We start from the raw sequence: 21,834 nt of genomic DNA, 5'->3' as shown, positions 1-21,834 counted from the left end.
GAGTCATTGTAAGAATCATTTAAAAAGGTAGTCCAGCAAACGTTTGTGTTAGGCAAGGTTTTGCCCCAAACATGGGAAATGAAATTGTTTTCTTATTATGCTTTCCAACATATTATGGGAAACCTAGATTTAAAAACAACAAGAATAAAATGGTCTAGTGTCAACTATTGTGATTCCTTACTTCGGTAAGTAGGGCTATTCTTTACTTCAGGAATCACTTCAGCTAATTTCAGATCATCTGTCCTTCTTGCCACTTAAGTTGGGTAGTTATGTGCATTTACCAGAGAGCCCACGTTATCTCATTTGAGAAGTCAGTACAAGAAGCAGATGTTGAGGGTACAGTTGAACTAAAACGTAAGTTGTGACTAAGTAGAAGTCAAGATTAGCAATTAACCTCAGAATTCACACAGAAAGTGGTATCAGGGTTTACCTTCGAGGAGGGAAACTTTGTCCTCCATCATGTGACTATGAGTGTTTTAAAGAAACAGGCGAGAACTTTAGAGAATGATTTTCCTTAAGAGTCTGGCTTTGAAAGGCAGATCAAATGGATGGGATCAAGAGAAATATGTGACTTCTACTTTTTAAAATGAAATGGCTTAACACCTTACTTGTCCAGCTCCCTGTATCCCTCACAAGTTTAGTGGCCTCAGATGATTCTAGTAATTTTCTCCCATGCGTTAAGCAGTATAGGTAATTGGTCCCCATGTCTACTTATGCAGCCTTACTTTGAACATGAAGTTCATGACCTCTGTTTTGATCTCTTTGCCAAAATTTATCTTTTTTCATGGAAGAATGTAAGGAATCATAGTGTACTAACTTTAAGTTCATGAGGATACCCCTTGACCTTAGCCAGCTACAGTCGTACACGCCTCACATCTCACCACTGATTCAGTACACAGCTGTTGAGAAGCAGGAATAACTGGCTTCCCAGGCTGGTTAAACAGTTTAGATCTGTGTTTCTGCAGCGGAAATATTGCCTGTGAAACTAGTGTTTTGTAAGGAGAGATGAGGGGAGACCAAAGAGCGGCAGAAAGATGAAAGGCAGTTCCTGAGCTTACTTTTTCCATTCTTCTGGCAAGCCTAAAGAAATAAAGATCAAATAAACTTCACTGCTACTTCTGTTGCCTTTGCTTGAATTAGTTTATCTTTAACATGAGGAGTGACCAAAATTTATCTTTCAGATTTGTTTAGTGTTCTAAAATGTGGAGGAGAGCATTTAATTTGTTATTTGTCAGACATTTGCGGAGCTCCTACAATATGCCACACACTCTGCTCAGTCACAGGGAAACAAGGAGACAGGATAGTGAAGAAGATGATGATGATGATAATGATGATGATTGTCCTGCTAGCTCTCATTTATTGAGCTTGGCATTGGACTAAAGCCTCTGCACCAATTTTTTTTTTTAGTTCTCCAATAACACCTATGAAAAATTTACTTATAATTTTATCCATTTTACAGATAAGAAAAATTATGAATAACCTAACAGATCACAAAGTTCTTAAATGGTAGAGCCAAGATTTGAACTCGGGCAGTTCTGACTCCAAAGACTGATTTCGTAACCATCATAGATTACTGCCTTTTAAAATAAAATTGTATTTGCTCTCAAAGAACTCATTTACTTTCATTTCCCATGAGGTGATCTTCCACAGTTTCTTTGAACCAATTTCCAAATCTCTTATGTAGAGAGAAATGTGGCATTTTCACAAACTCCTCATACCTCCCCCCATGTTTTCTTCAATGACTAGGGAGCAGATTGCAAGTCAGGAGCTTCCTTATGGGCTCAGATTTTTAAGGCTTATGGGCAGTAGGATATTATTTTAGTAACATGTTCCTGAAGACAGTTGTTATAGTTAAAAGGGCAATATTGTAGAGCTTAAATAAAGCCAAGCCTTCAAATCTGACTTTTGCAACCCTCCTTATGGCCTATACTCCTGCCACTCCCGCCCCCACCACAGAGGGACCAAAAAGAGTTGTGCTTTGCAGCTGTATCCTTCTGACTTGCCAGTGAGGGTCCTGATGATAATAAGGACATCTATACTACATTTATCATTTATTGAGTATCTTAATGAGCCAGGCCCTAAACTAGATGTTTTGTGCTATGTAATCTTTATCTTTATAACCATAATATAGATGAGAATACTGAGGATAGGAGAAGTTGAAAATTTTCTCTGGGTTCCACAACAAATAGAGGCAGACTTGGAACCCAGGTCTGTAACTTCTACGCCCATGCTCTTAATCAGTTCCTCATTCTGGGTTTTACACACACAATGCCTATTGTTCTGCTGGGAGGACTCACTCCTGTACTGAATTCTGTGCTATGGATGACTAAAATCTATCTTTCTTATTAAATTTACCCTTTTTGCATTCTTTTTCTTATGGGAATATTCTAACATTTTCAGAAAATCAAAGGGAGGGATAAGTGAAAAAGAGTGGAACTACATTTACCAGAATTGGAAAAACTTGGTGACACAGTCTGAATATGTTAAATCTTCATTGACTTCATCTCAATTTCATTATTCTATCTGGTTGTAGGATCAAACACTTAAGTTTTTCATTTTTGATGTTAATTAAAAGCATTATAATATTTATAATCTTTTTTTGACTTTCTGGGTATAATTGCTTATATAATTTTCTTTGAATAATTTTATCATTTGGCAATTCTTGATATGGCTAGAAACCTAGTATACCTTGTGTTTTTTATGTTTTAATTTCTGCTGTCTGTCTTTATAAAAATGTCTACCTGCTATTACTATGCGTATTATGCTAGTTTAACTTAAAATAGGATCCAATCTTTTAACAAATCTCTTCTTCTCCTTCCTTTGGGAAATTTCTATTGTGGTGAATGATTCCATTATGATGAATTTTTAAGGACTGACCTTCTGATATGATTCATAACCAAATCTAATAGAAAATATCCCCTAACCTAGTAACTGGTCAGATTTCATCAAGATTTCCAAACTGGAAGATTTTTATTAAGACACTGCACTATCATAAAGAAAATGGTGAATTTCATAAGACATTTGTATCACATTGAAGTTGGCCAAAAATCAAATTAATAGCCTTCCTTGTATGTACTATTTCCTTTTCACCAAAGAATAATTTTTTAAAAACATCATCATATCTAAAGCTGTTTTCTTACCCATACCCCTTCTAAGTTAATAGTACCTTCTGATTTCATTTTGTGGTAGATTCAATCATATCTGTCACTTTATGTTCAGAGAGAATGACCTAAGCACCAAGGCACAACTTTCCTTCACTCTAGAGAAGATACTTACCTAAACTTAGGTGAGGGGCAGAGCTAAAGCCCCGGGTTCACCTTTATGATTACTATCTTTCAAGCCAGAAAACACTTTACTCAGATTAAAAAGTAACTTATAGGCTTTCTAACTAGTTTCCCATTAACTATACTTCTCTTTCCTCCTTCCACCTTTCTTTTCTTCCCAAGGAATGAGAAAAATGACAAGAAAGAAATCATTATATATTAAAGAAAGGTGAGAGTGCTCTTGCCTGCAAAAGATATTTAAAAAATTAACAAATGAGTCAAAATTATAAAATGGCCCCTTTGTTAGTTTCATTTTTTTTTATTTTTTAGTAAATTTGTAAAGAGGGATTGTAAGGAATGGAAATATGCACATTCTAAAGGAAATAAAGGCACGTGTCAGAATTCAAGCGGCTTAAATGTGATGTGTTCACCTCTTTGTGGTAAACCGTTGGGTATTACAGCACACAAGGCTTCCCCACCACTCACACTGTCCCTCACACTCTCTTCAATATTTGATGTCATTTATTTTCTTCTGAGCTCAAGATCAAATTAGCTATGTTAAAACTGTTAGTGTCTTTTAGAAGAAGCATGTGATGTTTTATATAAATAAGTATATTTATTCCATATAAATTTAACGATTCCTATAGCTAACCAATAACAATTAGAGACATTCAACACATTTTGGAATTTATTATTTCTCCAGTAGTGGCCAACGGTTCTCAGATACAGAGCTGTGTTAGCTAACTACAAGGAGAGGCTGATAGAAGTTGTGCTTCCCTTAATACGTGTAAGAGTTCTTTAAAAATTACTCTAAAGTCATACTATTTTCTGGCTACAATAGCCTTCTTTATGTAGATTTGATAAGATTGGACTTAATTGATTGTGGTTTTTGAAATCTCCTGAAATTACTTGAACTTTTCAAAATCCAGACCTGGGATCCTTTTGTTGTCCAGACAGAAGACTTCCCAGAAAAAGAATCATCCTTGATTTGCTTAGTTTTTGCAGAACTAGGGACATTTCAAAGGTCTAGGAAGAGAGAAAATTTACGAGCATCACCTTGGAACTTCCCATTGTTAAAACATTTTGTATTAATATAAAAGGCTTTCGCTAATTAATGCATGAAAATGTATTAATTCAGTTTTAAAAGATGTGTATTAATCCAAGTGTGTAATTAATTGCTTCCAGATGCTCGATGCTCCTTTCAAGCAGGTGCTCATTAGTTAGTTCTCTTAATATTCCTGAGAGGAAGAAAGGGGATGGTCGTTTGATGTTTACTTAATTGAAAGAGGCATTTACACACCAAGCTGATAGATCATTTTGGAAAAATTATTAAGGAAAAAGTCAACAGACCGTTGAGAAAGGAACTTGGTCTCAGGAGTGAGGCAGCTGTCTGTCTACCTCTTTCTACCTCACAGTCCGCACCAGCATCTGGTTTACATAGTCATTCATTTTAAGGGGAAAGGGAAATAAACTTTTTTCCCATTAAAAAAAAGTTATTATTAAGATCACGCATGCTCATTGTAAAAAAAAATGCAAATAGGCATCAAATAAAAATGGAAAGTCTCCACACTCCTTCATTTATTTCTAGTACCAAGGTTTTCAAAGTTTATCAATGATGAGTAAAGCACTGTAATTAGAGGTCACTATATTATTTTGTCCTATCTTTTAGTTTCAGATTAGCCCTTATTTAAACTACCCCTCCATTACTGTTATTATTATTGTTTTAACCTTTCTCCGATTTTTTTTTCCTTCCTAGTTTATTCCCATGCCTGTCCTCTATGGCGTGTTCCTGTATATGGGGGTAGCATCCCTGAATGGTGTGCAGGTAAGTTTTCCATAGCAGTCTCAGTATAGTCATGTTTTTCTAGTAGTAAAAACAGTCCAGTAATAGATCTTTGAAGAAAAGTGCTTATCATTAACTTCTGAGTTTTTAAAATGCATTTATTTTCTACTTTCTCCACCGTTCACCTGCTTTTCATTTCTGACTTAATTAACAAAGTCAGCTTGCATTGACAAATGTTCTCATACCTACCCATTCTTGAAATAGGTCGTTAAAGGTTATTTGGCTAGGAAAGAGAGAGAACTATGATCTGCCTTCCCACTTCCCTTCCACCCTTTTGCCCTTCCTGCCTCCCTCCCTCTCTGTCTCTTTCTGTCTTTTTTTTCTCTCTCTTTCTTTTTTGTCTCAAAAAGGAAATCTTACCCTTTCAGTGTGCTTCTCAAGGTACTATTTATCCGTTTGCCTTTACCCTATTCTAAGAACATGCTCTTCTTACTTGATTTGCTTTTCACATGGCTGAGATCGATGAGCAAAAGTTTTGTACCAATTAAAGAATAAAGTCAGTGTGGTTTATGTGCTACTTTGGTTGAAAAGTTCAGCTATTCACAACTTGGGTAAAACTGACCCCCTTTTAAAAAAATCATTAGGGAAAACTTTGTGAGGGACTTTATCTTTCAACTGAGGTTTAATTTAATTGGCACCAGGAAACTGGAAGTACTTCTGCTGCTTTCTGGCACCTTGTTAATTGTAGCCTTATTTAGCACTTAGTGATGTTTTAATGGGAAAAGACTTCATGTTCTGTGAACATCATAAGAATTTATTTAAACCCCTTCATAATAGTCCTTGCTTTCATTTATTGAATTTAGATTAATTTGGTTTTAGAGTCAGATAGAGCTGGGCAAGTGGCCAGAGCCCCAGAAAGAGAAAAGCCTATTTTATTTTTCTTGTTTAGGCCCATTGAATAGAGTTCTTCACCATTTTGATATTTGTTCCAAAATAAAAGGTGGTTCTTCACAGATTGGACTAGATGAATGTGAATGTGGGTTTATTTGTGCCCATGAAACTTTTGGGAAGTATAAATGTGTAAGAAGTATTTTATTTTTTACCTGACATTGTAAATATTCTTTATTCCCCTAAATGTGAAAATATGAAACTAATGTGACCCCCAAACTAACAGTTCTTATTTTTGTTTGGCCTTAATAAGTCAGTCTAGATCAGAAGGTTGATTTTATGTGTTCTAGGTGTGTAACCGATGGTTGAAACTCAGTACATGTTTATTAAATTAAGTAGAAGGAACAAATCAGTGATTTCATAATGATGGGGAGAATGTCCCTTGCTGAAGGGACAGCTAGTGGGTTCCTTAACTTCTGCAATGCTGCTGCCCCATTGCCTTCTCTCTTTTCCTTACTTTTCCCTTAACTCTTCCTCTTTTAGACCTTTTTGGCAAGATTTGATTTAGCAAAAAATTTTGTACCCCAATCTTCCTAAATGGGAAGGCCCTCACCAGTCAAAAATAGCTCCAGGGGGAGAAGTAAAACCCTTTAGATCACTTCAGAGAAGATTGTCTGTGATCGTCTCGTGTACTTTTATTCTTCTCCCTTCCTTGCAGAAAGAAAGTAGAGATGTTATTTCAGAGTTCTCATTACATAACATTCAATTCAGCAGCTCTTTACTGAGCATCTTCCATCTGAAAAATCCTATAATAGGTACTTAAATATCCTCCTTATCGTCATCATCAGTGTGAACTCAGCAGTTAGTCTTCGAAGCCCAGCACCTTGCACGTAGGTGCTCAACTGTCATTTTGATACCTGTTTGTACATGACAGTGGCGTAGCCTCTCATAGATTCAGAGATCTAGTTGTTGACACTCTGAAACTCACTGTAATATTCATGTGGCTTTTCTCTGAAAAGAAATGGTAATTCATTGCTGAATGTATTAGTTAAGTTATGCCATAGATAGTGTGGAATTTATGAATATACCAATGCATTCCCATTTTCAAGTCAAATACTTCCTTCACATCCTTGAAACGTCCCTGAAATGTATATGAAGCATAGTACATCTCCTCTTCTTTCAGATAAGACAACTGAGACAGAGTAAGATACATGAGTTAGATGTCTTCCTTCAGCATATCATTACTAAAGTAGGCAATGATTCTCTCTCCTGAGACTCTGACTGTAAAAATAGAAAGTAGGAGAGGAGCATCTAGAATTTATGTTTTGCTTTGTGACTTTATTCTTTGGTGGCCACTTTATCTCACATATCTGCCTAACATTCCTGCAAAGTAATAACAAAATTTGGAAGACTCATTCTGTGTCTTGTGCCAGACTAAATTTCTCCACTGTCTGACCAGTGCCCTCTGAAAAGGACACTGCTTGCCTAAATTACGAAATATAAGTCACTAGTGGTCACTTGGCATAATGGAAATGACTTTGTGTATCAGCTCTTGAAGTAACGTGGTTGTGCTCTCTTCCCCTTTCCTCTGCAGTTCATGGATCGCCTGAAGCTGCTTCTGATGCCCCTCAAGCATCAGCCCGACTTTATCTACCTGCGCCATGTCCCCCTGCGCAGAGTCCACCTGTTCACTTTCCTGCAGGTCTTGTGTCTGGCCCTGCTCTGGATCCTCAAGTCAACTGTGGCTGCTATCATTTTTCCAGTCATGGTAGGGATTCCTTTAATTGAACCTACCCATGAAGTCACACCATTATCATGTGGTTATTACAGTATGGAAGACACATCTGTCTTTTATGTGTGGTTCCAGTCTTTTCCAGCTTTGACCAAATCACTTTGATTTGATCAGTTGTGATTTAAGGTTCTTACGTCTTTGGTTGTCTACACTGGGCCTTACAGTCAGACTTAGCTGAGTTCAAATACCAGCTCTGGTTCGTGCTGGTCAGTGAACCTCCCTGAGGTGCCATCAACTTATCAGTAAAATGGGAATGGCATTGTGACTGTTATTCTGAGCATCAAAAATGAATATCTAGTGTACAGCACAATGCCCAACACAGTAAACACCAGTGCATGTTAGTTATTTTAAAAATACTGTTGAATGATAGAATCAGCCTAAATAACAAAGTACAGCACAATTCAGTCCAAATAACAGAGAACTAGTTTGGCCCCTTGTGAGAGGTCATCCAGTGAATTAGAAGAAAGGGGGTGAGAAGTTCAGTTTTTGAAGTACTTGCTAGTTTCTATCACACTAAGTTTAAGAATACTTCTGGTTGGGGCAGGCCTGGTGGCATAGTGGTTAAGTTTGCGCACCCTGCTTAAGCGGACATGGATTTGCAGGTTCAGATCCTGGGTGTGGACCTCCACACTGCTCATCAAGCCATGCTGTGGCGGCGTCCTACAGACAAATTAGGGGAAGATTGTCACAGATGTTAACTCAGGGACAATCTTCCTCAACCAAAAAAAAAAAAAGTCTGGGCTCTCTATCCTTGCCTTGCTATGATGAGAAGCAAGGTAAATAACTAACATTCCACTCTGAATCACAAGCAAAAGAAGGAAAAAAAGAAATCCTAGCTCTGTGTTCAGCTTCATCATTGAATTTTATACTTTATCATAGCTCCTCATTTCTTGGAAGAAAATGCACTTACATGCACTTGAGAGAAGTCACCAAGCCAGCCTCAGCTCTCCTCTGTCTGCCCCACAGCTTTGGAAACAGAATTTTCTTATACAAATCATATTTTATTTCTTATAAAAATTCTCTTGGTCTTAGTCAGGATTATTATTTTATTTTGTGTATATTTGTTGTTTGTAATTATTTTTCTCCAGAGAAGCAGGAAAAAATTATATGAACTACTAGAGATATTTGTAGAGTGAGATTTTTTTCTTGACAATCCCTTATATCTCTTTTTTTTCTTAAACTCCATTAACTTACTGGAAGACACACTGAGTGTGAGAAATGACTCCCATTTGCCTATTAGTATAATCTACCTGTCTATTAGTTTTGCTGAAACCGGGAAACATGAAGTTAGACTTCGATAAATTTGAAATATATCCAGTAATCACTTATTGCTTGTGCTAAATAATAATAAAAATTTTGTACCTTTATAAAATACTTTTATCTTTTCAGAGCTTTTATTTGGTCACAAAATAATCATTTAATATCAGTAGGGCAGATGTGATTAATTTCTCTAGGAGATGAAGAAACTGACATATAGCGAGCATGGTGTGGATAAAGACAACTGTTTAATTTGAGGCACAGTCATGACTCCTGTATCCTAGTGCATACTAGTTTTACTATTGAGCAAAGCCATTTGAATGTACCTTCAGAAGTTACTCGTCAAGAGAAATTCGTAGAATCAAAGATACAGAGTTTAAGAATACTGATTTTCTTAATACTGGCAGACAGCTGGGACCCTTTTTACTCTTCCTTTATCTGGCTTCATGATCTTGGATAGCATACTTATGTCTCCCAGCTTCAGTTTCTTCAGCATTAAGATGGAGATAATAATATCTACTTTTTGAGTTTGTTGTGGGAATAAATGAGAAAATATTGCCTAAGAGTTTAGCACAGCATCTGACACATGGTAAGCATTCAGCTAAATGGTAGTGATTTCAGTCACCCAGTAGATTCTATGGTCTATGCTTACTCAACTCTTACCTCATTATTAATACTTTGAAGATGTCTGAGTGTACTATGTGTTGTACAGATTTTCTTCATTTTCAAAAACCTGTATAATGTTTTAATTTTGAATAGTTATAAATCATATGTAGGGTAATTTTTCCCTTTAAACTTTTACTTATTTTTTAAAAGAATCTGACATGGAAGAAAATGGTTTAAAAAGTAATCCTTTTACATTGAAATTCCAGTTGAATGTGATCATACATTTCAGTGAACAAAACAAAGCGAATTTCAACTAAGACTTTTATGAGGCAACTTTCTCCACTTAATGTAAGTCCATATGAGCAAGATGAGTTCTGTCTTACTCTGGCCTTATACAAACTAAGTTTCTACTGACTTTGATGGGACAGTATTAATACTCACTGTGGCTTCATCTGACATGATTTTTCATACTTTTTATATTTCTCTTGCCAGATCTTGGCTCTTGTAGCTGTCAGAAAAGGCATGGACTACCTCTTCTCCCAGCATGACCTCAGCTTCCTCGATGATGTCATTCCAGAAAAGGACAAGAAAAAGAAGGAGGATGAGAAGAAAAAGAAGAAGAAGAAAGGAAGTCTGGACAGTGACAATGACGATGTAAGGAGCTTTCTAAAATTCCGAAGTAAAGCTAGCTAAACAAATGTAAAAAATGTAATTTTTTTATTCCTTATGTGAGATGTATGGCTGCGTTCCAAGAATGTTACCTGGCTGTGTTACATGTCGCTCTTTACCTTCCTTTGACCTTTATTTTCTCTCTTTGGTTTTTTACATTTTCTGAAGTCTTTCTGTAACCATTAGTACACTAATAGTGGTAAATGACGTCTCAAAAAAAAAAGAAAGCCCACCTCATTTAAAGAATCCTCATCGATAAAAAGGAAGTTTGCTTAGTAATGCTCTAAAATGTATTTGGTTTGCTACTGATAATCCAAGATTTAAATTTGAGATAACTCAGTTTTGTATAGTTTTAAACTTAAAGGAACAGATGCCAGTGACCTCACCTCCTATGATCTATGTATCTATTTGAGTAGGCTCTCAACGGAAGTTCTCTGCTATTGGATTTATCCTCGCATTGGACTTTGACATGGTTTGGGATTATTTCTCCATAACCCTTCAATAAAAAGGAAAGGAAATTGGAATTTGGGATCTTTTTACAAAACTGTAGTAGTCAGGGTCATAGTCTAGATGATCCTTCTATAATTGAGTAAGTTGAGAAATAAATTTATTCCCTATTTTTTCCTTTAGGAAACCGTTTCACAGAAATAGAGGTACTCCTATCGGAGTCTGTAGTCAGTGCTAGGAGAAAAGCTGGGATTTGTTTTTCATTAACACACATACATACATACACCCAAGCGGCTTATCCCAGTAGCCTTGTGAAAGGACTGCCAAAATGACATTTTCTATGTGAAGATTTGTTCTGGATTTTACACAGTACAGTATCCCCAGTCTAACAGAATCCCCAACATCCCATTCTAAAGTAGGAGTATAGTTAACTTTTCGTGTCTACTCTGTACTTGATCATTTTCATTGATCATACGTACTTGTCCTTAATTGCCATAACAGCTTTTAAAGTATATATTTTTGTTCCTATTTTACAGATGAAGAAATTTAGACTGAGGAATTGTTGTCATTTTTCTAAATGTACACAGCCATAGGTGTCAAAGGCAAAACTCTAATTCAGGCCTGTCTGAGTATTTCCAATTGGTCAGCCTGTCTGATTGTATTCTTTTTGGAGAACCTGGAAATTGTACAGTGAAAGAAGGCAACAGACAAAATTGGATTTCAGATAAATTGATCCAATAAGAAAAGGCTAAATATACGAGGCACATTTAGCTAAAGAGAAAATAGTCTGAGGGAGCTTTTGTGACTGTCCTCATCCATCTTCAGTGAGAACAGGTATATAGATTTTTCTCTTTCCAACAATGAAAAAAAAAGAGAGAATGTGTTTAAAGTGCAGCACAGATTAAGATGCAGTATTAAAAAAGAATGATGTGTTTACACATTGAATAGAAATCAAAATTTGAAATAAATTTCTAGAGCACTCAAGATAAAAAATAAAAAAAGGACTGCCTGAAATATTGAGATAATTAAAGCAGTACTTCACCTTGAATTTTCAAAACAAATACCTCAATTTATGTACACCAAACTTAAAATTCATTACACATTACGAATGTATGCAGTCATATTATGGAATCCTCTTCTCTAATGGTTTTAAGAAAAAAATAATAAAATATCAACTTTTGGGGATGTTTTAAATTTTGTGCTCTCTAGCATCAAAAGTTGAATCCAATGAGTTCTGAGAAGTTTTCTAATTCTTAAATTCTATTTTCAACAAATCACATTTTATTTAAACAATGCTATTCTTTTATTAATGACATTTACAATTATCATCTCCACATTTCCAACAGATTTCTTGGAGATAAATGTGATACTTCTTTCTTTTCTTTTCCTCTTTCTCTTCTCCCCCCCCACACCCCCCAAACAAACAAAAAACCCAGCTATATATGTGTCCTAGACAGTGAATCCAACCAGCCAATTTAGAGTATATCTATGTAATAAGTTTTGTGAGTTGAACTCATTATTTGGAAGCTCTATATTTAAAGAGACTCTCCTAATGTTCACGTGATAATCCTGGGGTATGGGGTCCATGGATATAGGGAGACATGTGGGGGTATTTGTGAGCAGAAGTAGTGAAAATTACGTCTTGCCAACATTGAATCACTCGATCATTTTTGAACCTGCCTGGCAGGCTATGATGAAGGGTTGACCGCCAACCTGTTCATCTTTGGATGCTATTATTTGGGGAAGTGTTTGAGATACTGTAATAAGACCTGTCCTTGGCATTCTCATAAAGGTAGGTGCATATGGCATCTTCATTTTTCTTTTTTGGTCAATTTAAGTACAATATCTTAATCCTTTAAAGGACTATTGTGTCTCCTTACCCTCTTTAGATTCATCATAAAGCAATTTTCAATGTGTGTAGTAGGCTTTATGTTAAGATTTATTTTTTCTTTATTTTCTTTGCACCCTAGTTCCCATTGTTTTCTTTCAACTAAAGGTTATCCCCTTGGTACTTTCAGTTAAGAGATGAATTTGATCTTTTCAGTCCAAACATAGACTTGGATACAATATAATGAATGCTAACAACAACAACAACAAAAAGTAAAGGCGTAATTCTGTGGAAATCTGTCACAGCTTTGGTTTAGGTGGCCTATTTTTTAAACAGCCCCATGATTAGCGGCTTGGTTTTATCATTTTATTCTGGTTATAATTCATCTCTGCTTATCTGACCATCATAGGCACCTTCCTTTAGACCTTTTCTCGTTTTGCTAAATTTTCAAGTATCTTTAGTACAAGCAAATTGAAATGGACTTTTAAGTATAAAATAGTTATAATAGCTTATTAGAGTAAAGAAAGGACTTTATTTTCAAGTATGTATAGAAGGCTCTTTGATAGCGGATATTAGAAAGTCTTCTGCCTGTCTTGGAATGAAAGATAAATCATCGTTTTCCTGGAGATAGAATCAGAAACAAGAATCATAAAGGAAACAAGAATTTCAAATCCGTATTACAGTTTTGGAAGTTTCCTAGATTTAATCTTTCACCCTGAGATTGTTTGCTTTACAGGTACAACAAACCTATAAATGTTTGCCAGTTGGGAATCCGGCTTATGGAAAGCTTTACAATTGTTTTAATTTGTAGTGATCTCCATTTGGTATGGGTCTCATTTCAATTGACTCAGTCTCATTAACTCAGAAGAGAGGAAAACAAATGTGAGAGAGAAAGATAGTATAGAATTTGAAAAGTTAGCTAAGTGGAAATGATTGTATCTGTGCGTTTTCTCCCTAGTTTAATGTAAATGATAATATGATAGGTTTGCTCAATACTGGGAGGTAGGAAGGGCTGTATAGTACAAACTTTCTAAAAACTTGTAAATTTCTTTCACAGTCTGACTGCCCATACTCAGAAAAAGTTCCAAGTATTAAAATTCCAATGGACATCATGGAACAGCAACCTTTCCTAAGTGATAGCAAACCTTCCGACAGTGAGTAGAACTAGCCTCTTGCATGCCTGCTTCAATATGATTTGCACTTGCAGGGAAAAACTTTACAACTACCATCTACATTAACTTTCCTTCTATTTTCTTTCTTTTTTTCTATGTGAAGATTTACACTCAATTATTATAAAACTTCGTTTCTACATTTCCTGAGCTTCACTCTTCTTCCTTTTATTCATAACCTTTTATGTTTTTGTTTGGTAGTCTTTTCTCTGATCCAAGTTATCACCAGTTTCTTTCAACCGCTAAACTCATAACCATGTTTTTAATTGATTTTTCTTTTTTCCACTGGTATTTAGAATTGCAGCTTATAGTACTACATCACTGTCTGTTACTGTTTGTCTTCCTTAGGCTTCAGCCAATGACCAAATCAGCTCAAAAGAGAAATTGCATCATGAGTCTCTCAATGATCGATGAATCAATTGTTAATCTTGAAAATTTGGAATAATTGTTATTTTCGATTAAATTGGCAATCAAAAACTATTAACACAACTTTTTAGGTATAACTTATAAGATATGTGCATTGTCTTCCTAATTTCTTCATTGCCTTTCTGCTATTTCCGAATCACCTGTGTAACTGCACTGGTCTTTCTGGCATAATAGCCTGATGGCTAAGGGGCAATGGTTTCTGACAAGTCATCTTTTCTTTTGTAATTGAGTTAAGAGCCCACTTGAAAAGGGGGAAAACCTCTGTAGTAACATCAGTGAATATCTCAAGCTTTTCCACTAGCAAGTAGCAATTGCCTCCAAACTACTTTCACTTTGAGTTTTCATATGAAGAAAATGTATTCTTTTAGATCCAGATGCACTTCAAGGTATATTGGTCTGTTATTGAAAAAAGACAGTCGAGACACTTAATTTCCATTTGACAATGCCATTTCAGCTTCCATAAGAGGTTACCAAGAAGGGTTTGAAATGAATGACTATTTACGAAAAATGAGTATGTTAGTTATCTATTGTTATATAACAAATCACCACGAAACTTACCAGCTTAAAACAACAAACATGTGTTTCCTCCCACAGTTCCTGACATTCAGGAATTTAGGAGGAGCTGATTTGGGGTCAGAGTCTAGCTAGCTCTGGATCTCTCCTGAGACTGCAGTCAAGCTCTCGACTCAGATCAAGTCTGAAGACTTGACTGGAACAGGAGAGCTGCTTCCAAGCTCATGCACAAGGCAGTCGGCAGGAGGTTTCAGTTCCTTGGCCCATGGGCATCTCCACAGGGCTGCCCATAATACAGTTTCCTCCAGAGCCAGTGATAACAGAGGGAAAAACCAAGACAGAAACTTCAGTCTTTTATAGCTGAATCTCAGAAGTGACATACCATCACTTCTGCCATATTTTATAGGTCATGCAAACCAACTCTGGTATAATGTGGGAAGGAATTATACAAGGATATGAATACTAGAAGGCAGGGCACGTTGATGGCCATCTTGGAGGCTGGCTACCACACTGGGTTTAAAGAATAAAGAACTAAAGCAGTCTTGCCTTTAGTGTCCAATCTGTAACCAACAGCTTATAACTGAGGCTCGTTTCTTCTCAGTCCTATCCATGGGATTTACTTAATACTTCCGTTTGGAATTCGAACTTCCTAGACTATGTTCTGGCTTCATTTTTCATCTTGAGAACATTCATAGCAAGAGGAGACTGTGAAAGGAACACAGCACATATGTCATCCCTTGGCATCATAACGTGCTACAGCCCTTCTAAGTATGGTTTATAGGCTGCTTAAGAAAAAAAAGAAAGGCAAAAATCACAGCTAGAATTTGAGGCTCCTGGAGAAAGTTTATGACAAATTGATTATTTAGTACTAGTTCTTCATTCTCTCAAAAACCCTTTAAAAGGATACATTAAAAGTTGATATAATATTAGAAATTTACTTAAGCAAAATACCCGTGATCATTCTGAGATCTTTTATAATGTCATATTAATTCTTTATAATCCGTGAAAGAACAAAATTGATAGTAGAGTTGCAGTGTAAGTAAGTTCCTCAAAAATCTTTTTTTTCTCCCTTGAATAACAGAGGACAAAATTGTGAGTGCTGAAGATGGAAGGAAATCCAAGGGCAAGCTTTAGACATTAAGTCAATGCTATCACCTTATACAAATGATTCACCTCTTCCCCTCTCACTGAGAAAAACAGCGATCATCCATCCCAGAAACCTAAAGTGAAAAGAACTAAGTGATTTTGGCTTCATCCCACTACTTAGATCCTTCACTTCATACAATGTTTATTTAAATTGTCTAAATTTGTCTTTCTTATTCCTTGCACTTCTGAACGATGCATCCATTTTTGTGAAGATTTTAAGTTTTACTCTAATTTTATACTTTACCAGAGACTACTATTTATGCTTTTAAAACATTTTTCCCCCCAGGAGAAAGATCACCAACATTCCTTGAACGCCACACATCGTGCTGATAAAATTCCTTTCCTTCAGTCACTCGGTATGCCAAGGTAAAGCACAGCCCAGCATTTTACGTTGTTCTTTGGGATGCTTGCCCTACAGAAATGTAGTCAGTGGTGGGTTATTGGCAAAACACCTTGTTCTTCTTCCTCTCTACAATTTATCTTAAATAAATTGCCCAATCACCAAACCTTGCCCTGGTTTTACTGGTAGAAAGCATTCTAAGAGCTACTCTACTTACTCTTAGAAATACAGTCATACGTTGCTTAACAACGGGGATATGTTCTGAGAAATGTGTTGTTAGACAATTTCATCATTGTCCCAACATCATAGAGGGTACCTACGCAAACCTACATGGTACAGCCTACTACACATGTAGGCTATCTGGTACTAATCTTATGGGACCACTGTCATTTATGTGGTCCGTTGTTGACCAAAACATCATTACGTGGCGCTTGACTGTACTGGAATCTTTCAGTATCGTTAAGGTAAAGCCCAGGATCAATGCTAGCTCTTATCATTTCACTATCATCTCTGATTTAAGGGGTAACCCATTTCCTGACAACTTTCCTCCAGTAGTTTCCTTGCCTCTTAACACAAGTCTAGAGATTTTGGATCCTTCTTCATTTTCAAAAAAGTGAAATCTCTGAATATTTTCATGTAAGTCTTCTTGTCCTTTAATTTCTGACAGTACCCCTCACCTGGCAGTCCTTCTTGATTTTGGGGTTTTTTTTAATCTAGGTATGAGAGCTTATGAAATTTGTACTTGAATTTCTTGACTTTATTGGTAGCTTCATCCCATTAAAAACGTTTGTTTTTAATACAGAAGGAGGAGATGAGTATTTAAAGAAAACAGAAGGACACATTTGGCCTCTGTCCAGTGCATAAACATTTGACAGATGATAAAGGAAGTCTCATGTACTTACTATTTTCTTTCTTTTCTTTTTCTCTAGTCCTCCTAGAACTCCAGTAAAAGTTGTGCCTCAAATTAGAATAGAACTTGAGCCTGAAGACAATGATTATTTCTGGAGGAGCAAGGGAACAGAAACTACATTGTAACCTGTTTGTCTCTCTTCAAACTGACAGTTTTTGTTGTTAATGTTCTTGTTTTTTGTCTGGTTGTGTATTTTTTAATTTTTGTTTTGTTTTAGTTTTTGGTCACTGGCCAAATAATACAGCGCTCTCTCGGCTTCTTCTCTCTTGCATAGGTAAAATCAAGACAATAGTGCACCGTTCCTTAAAAAGAACATCTGAAGAATCCCCTTTGTGTTCTTATACTTTCAGATGTGTCCTCTGACAACCAAATTCCTCTGTCACTCAAGACATGCACAGACTCTGTCCTTTTCCTTTATTAAGCAGAGGGCAAAAGTATTCAGGATTTTATAACACCTTTTATTGAAATATTGAAGGAACTTACAACTTTAGCTTTGGAGCTGTGCTTACTGGCTTGTCCTTCTGTCTGGTAGAACAAACCTTGACTCCAGACAGAGTCCCTTCTTGCTTCTAGAGCTCTCCAGGACTGGAAAAAGTGCTGCTATTCTAATTTGCTCTTGCTTGTAAACCCTAATCTTAGAGTTATCAAAAGAAGAAAAACTAAAGGTACTTTACTCCCTGTAGTAAACTATCGCCATCATTGTAGCAAGTGCTGGAATGTCCCTTTTTCCTATGCAACTTTTTTTAACCCTTTAATGAATTTATCTGTTGAGTACATTGAAGAATATTTTTCTTCCTAGATTTTGTTGTTTAAATTATGGGGCCTAACCTGCAACTTATTTTTTGTCAATTTTTTAAACTTTTTTTTAATTACTGTAAAGAAAATGAATTTTTTCCTGCAGCAGGAAACATAGTTTTGAGTAGTTCTACCTCTTATTTGTAGCTTCCAGGCTTTCTGTAAAAATTGTATTGTATATAATGTGATTTTTACACACACATATACACACACACACATACACACACACAAATTCACAATCTCTAGGGTAAGCCAGAGGGCTAGATCAGATTAAAAACACCATGTTTCTAAGCATCCATTTTTCCCTTTCTTTAAAAGAAATTTAACTGTTCTATGAAGGAGACTGGGGGAGAAGGAAGAAGCTCCTATATAATGGGATTAACTGACATTTTGATAATAGTGATATCCGGGCACAGATGCTGATTGTATTACCATGTCAATGTCCTATGCAGTATTGTTAGGCATTTTTTTCATTTTGAAATATTTGTGTGTTTGTGTATGTACTCTGTGTGTGGCTGGTGCACATGTGTGCAAAGTTAGAAAGAGACAGAGTGACAGCAGGCAAAGGACAAAGTTATCCAGCCTCTTGTGTCAGTTTTCATAAAATCCAAACCACATATGAAAAATCCAACAGAGGTCCAAGAGACTTACCATTTTACAAATGAGGGTAAATATATTTTATTACCCAGATATCAGTCACCATCATTGATACAATAGCCTATATTTACAATACAAAATCCATAGGAATATTAATAGATCACTTGCACATCTATAAAGTGTTTATGGAAATGCAGATAAATCTGCAGAGCTATATATGTATACATCTTAGCAATACTCACACATTTTTCTTAGGGATGGAAAGACAATTATTCCTTGTGATTGGGACATTTAGAATATATATGTGTGTATATATATGTGTATGTGTATTTCAAAGTACCATATTGAAAATTAGAAAAAAGAAAGTTAGATCTTTGTTTACCAAATTTAGCATGTTATTTAAGTGTAATGTTTTAATAGGTTGCATTATGTATTGTGAATCTGCCTTAAAACGACATTTTAACATGTTGAATCCGTAATTTTGGATTCGTATAACCATATTTGCAATATATCCTAGCTAAAACAGGTTGTTGAAAGAGTACTAGAAGCAGAATGAAACCACTTATTTTGGTTTCATGATATGCACATATTCACTCTCACTCATTCTTATATTAATTAAATTATAATTCTGTTCTCTTGGAATTTTGATTATAAAAAGTTTATCTTGAATTAGCTGTTACTTTTATAGTATCTGATAATCTTAAAACTTTTGATTTTATACAAATTAGACGTAAATGATCTGCAATTTTTTCATTAAAATGCAAGTGGCAAATTACATGTTATTTGTTAAAACCTCACGTGCCAAATTTTAGCATCATGTTTGTATTTAGAGCTTTCCTTAAAATGATTACTCTATATTATCTAGTTTTTCATTACCCTAATATAGAAATATATAAGAAGCATTTCCTTTTTCTTAACTGATGGAAGCATCGATAAAATGTTTAAAAGTCATGCATAGTAAGTTCAACCGAACTTATGATCTTGTTAAATTAAAGACACTTTTGTTCACTTTTATGAAAGCTCTAGATATAATAATTTATTTTTCTGATCATGAATCAAGTATTTGAGGATTCATGCCCCTCTCTGTCCGTTTCAAAGAACTCTTGAAGCAACTTAACCCAGTATTTCAGCCTTTGAGCAGATCTAAAAGCTATCTACACCTGCATTTATGAAACCTGTTCTGTGACAGAGGTCGAAATTCATGATGTCAATGCAGATATTACCTTACTAAAAGGAACAGTTAATATCAAACACTTTCAATATTTTGGAATCCAGGGAAGTTTAAAAAAAATCATTACTTTCAAAGGCACAGAAGTAGCTACCAAACAAACAGAACCTGAGGTCCATACGGAGGCACCAAATTATCTTTCTTTTTTCTTTTTTTTGGTGAGGAAGATTGGCCCTGAGCTAATGCCTGTGCCAATCTTCCTCTATTTTTTGTATGGGGAATGCCACCACAGCATGGCTTGGTGAGTGGTGTGTAGGTCCGTGCCCAGGACCCAAACCCATGAACCCTGGGCTGCTGAAGTGGAGTGAACGAACTTAACCACTATGCCACTGGCCCAGCCCCCAAATTATCTGTATTTTAATTGAATTTACTCATTGTCTAAGAACTAATTTGATTTTTACGTGGTTTTGTTTCTATGTAAACTGGACACATAGAATACAATGGTACATTTTTTTACAGAGTGTTTCTCCCTGATGTGAATATGGAGTTAAGATTCAAGTTGCTGGAAGTACAGGACTAAGTGTCCACTCAGAGATGTTACCTAGACGTCCTGTTGTTGTACAAAATTACTATTGGAAGAGATCACTAGCCAAGAGTCTGCTTCGTCAAAGGGGCATAAAGGCCTTTGGTTTTGCCTTTGAGAGAAAATCTCTTGGAGATGCTATTTTCCTTGATAAAAGTCACTCTTCTCTATTATGTGAAACAATGACTTGGACTCCTATGTATTTTGTGTGCTGTCGGCAGCAGCGTTCCTGCTTCTTCTTCCAGTCAAGCAGTGGAATGAGGGTAGGGGGATGGAGGCTCAAAGAAGAAAACAAAACCCTCTCTAATCAGCTCTCCACCTCAAAGGATGGAGGGGAGGAGTAATTGCCAGCAACATTCAGTTTGTGTATACTTTATGCACATGCACCAACACACACAGAGTAAATCTTTTATCAGCTATGTATTGGTGTTTAATACAGAGAATGATTGTCTTCCAAGTTTTTGGTTCTTTTTTTTTTTTAACTGTGTTAAAGTACTTGAAATGTATTGACTGCTGACTATCTTTAAAAAGCAAAACAAAACCATTTGAGTTGTATTACTGAGGTTGACATTGTTCAGGGATGGGACAAAGCTTTCTTCAATCCTTTTCATACCACTTAATGATTTTGGTGCAGGAACTTGAGATTTTCTTATTTATTCCATGATATTTCACATTTGCTCTTCACAGCGTGAGCATGAAGCCCGGTAGCACCAAGTGGCTGAGTATAATCAAATGACATTTTATAGCACTTGACTATCTGAAGGGCCTTGGGAGTTTTCAGATGATGATTTCATTGAGCTTCATTGCAGCCTGAAATAAAAATGTTTTGTGGTATATGCTAACCAGTCAAGTTGTGTTTTGACCAGAAATTTGGATATGTCCTAGTTCTTGGCTGATTTCTTTGTGCTCTATGGGTACATAAAAAAATGCTGAATTCTTGTTTTCTAGGCAAATATTGCAACTCAGGGCTAAAGTCATCCAGTGAGACTTTTAGAGCCAGAAGTAACTTTGTCCCAGTCCTACAATGTGAAAAGAGTGAATAGTTGCCTCTTTTTAGCCATTTTCATGGCTGGTACATATCCGTACACATTACTTTTCAGAATCAATACGCACTTTCAGATAATCTTATTTTTATTCTCTTAAGTCTTTATTAACTTTGGAGAAATGATGCATCTTTTTATTTTAAATGAAGTAGATCAACATGGTGGAACAAAATGATAAAGAACAGAGAACATTTCAATATATTACTAATAATTTTTTTCCAATATAAAACCTAAAATTCCTATAACATTATAGTATTTTACAGTTTTATGAAGCTTTCTATTGTGACTTTTATGGAATTAAGAGATGAAGAAGATGAGATATTTTAGCATTTATATTTTTCAAAATTAAATGTATACTTAAAATAAAGTAACTTTATGCATTTATGAGTGTCAAGTGCTTCTGTTCAACTCTTCAAATAGTTATTAAGTGCCTCTTATTTCACTTCTTTGGGTGCTGCAGGGACTACAAAGATGAGTAAGTCAGAGTCCCTGGCCTAAATTACTTGGAATCACTTCAGGGAGGAGGATAAAAATAAATGTCCAAATTATATAAAATAAGAGATTGTAAGAATTATCTATTCAAGTATTAGTGAAGTGCTATCATGTAAGGA

General features: G+C 35.7%; 1 protein-coding gene across 7 annotated transcripts in view; it reads left to right on the top strand.

The window, feature by feature from the left end:
* The window catches only part of SLC4A4 (solute carrier family 4 member 4), a 318,368-nt gene extending 296,763 nt beyond the window's left edge, over positions 1–21,605 (top strand). For all 7 annotated transcript variants that reach the window (XM_070505687.1, XM_044766111.2, XM_070505686.1 and 4 more), the window contains 6 exons: positions 5,020–5,088; positions 7,529–7,702; positions 10,082–10,243; positions 13,591–13,687; positions 16,074–16,153; positions 17,057–21,605. In XM_070505687.1, coding sequence (XP_070361788.1) covers positions 5,020–5,088; positions 7,529–7,702; positions 10,082–10,243; positions 13,591–13,687; positions 16,074–16,117 — 546 coding nt within the window. In that variant the 3' untranslated portion in view covers positions 16,118–16,153; positions 17,057–21,605. The remainder of the gene's footprint in view (positions 1–5,019; positions 5,089–7,528; positions 7,703–10,081; positions 10,244–13,590; positions 13,688–16,073; positions 16,154–17,056) is intronic.
* The last annotated feature ends 229 nt before the right edge of the window (positions 21,606–21,834 follow it).

Source organism: Equus asinus, chromosome 3, assembly GCF_041296235.1.
Source record: "Equus asinus isolate D_3611 breed Donkey chromosome 3, EquAss-T2T_v2, whole genome shotgun sequence".
Classification (NCBI taxonomy): domain Eukaryota; kingdom Metazoa; phylum Chordata; class Mammalia; order Perissodactyla; family Equidae; genus Equus; species Equus asinus.
Note: the sequence above shows the minus strand (reverse complement) of the source record. Positions and strands in the feature narration are given on the sequence as shown.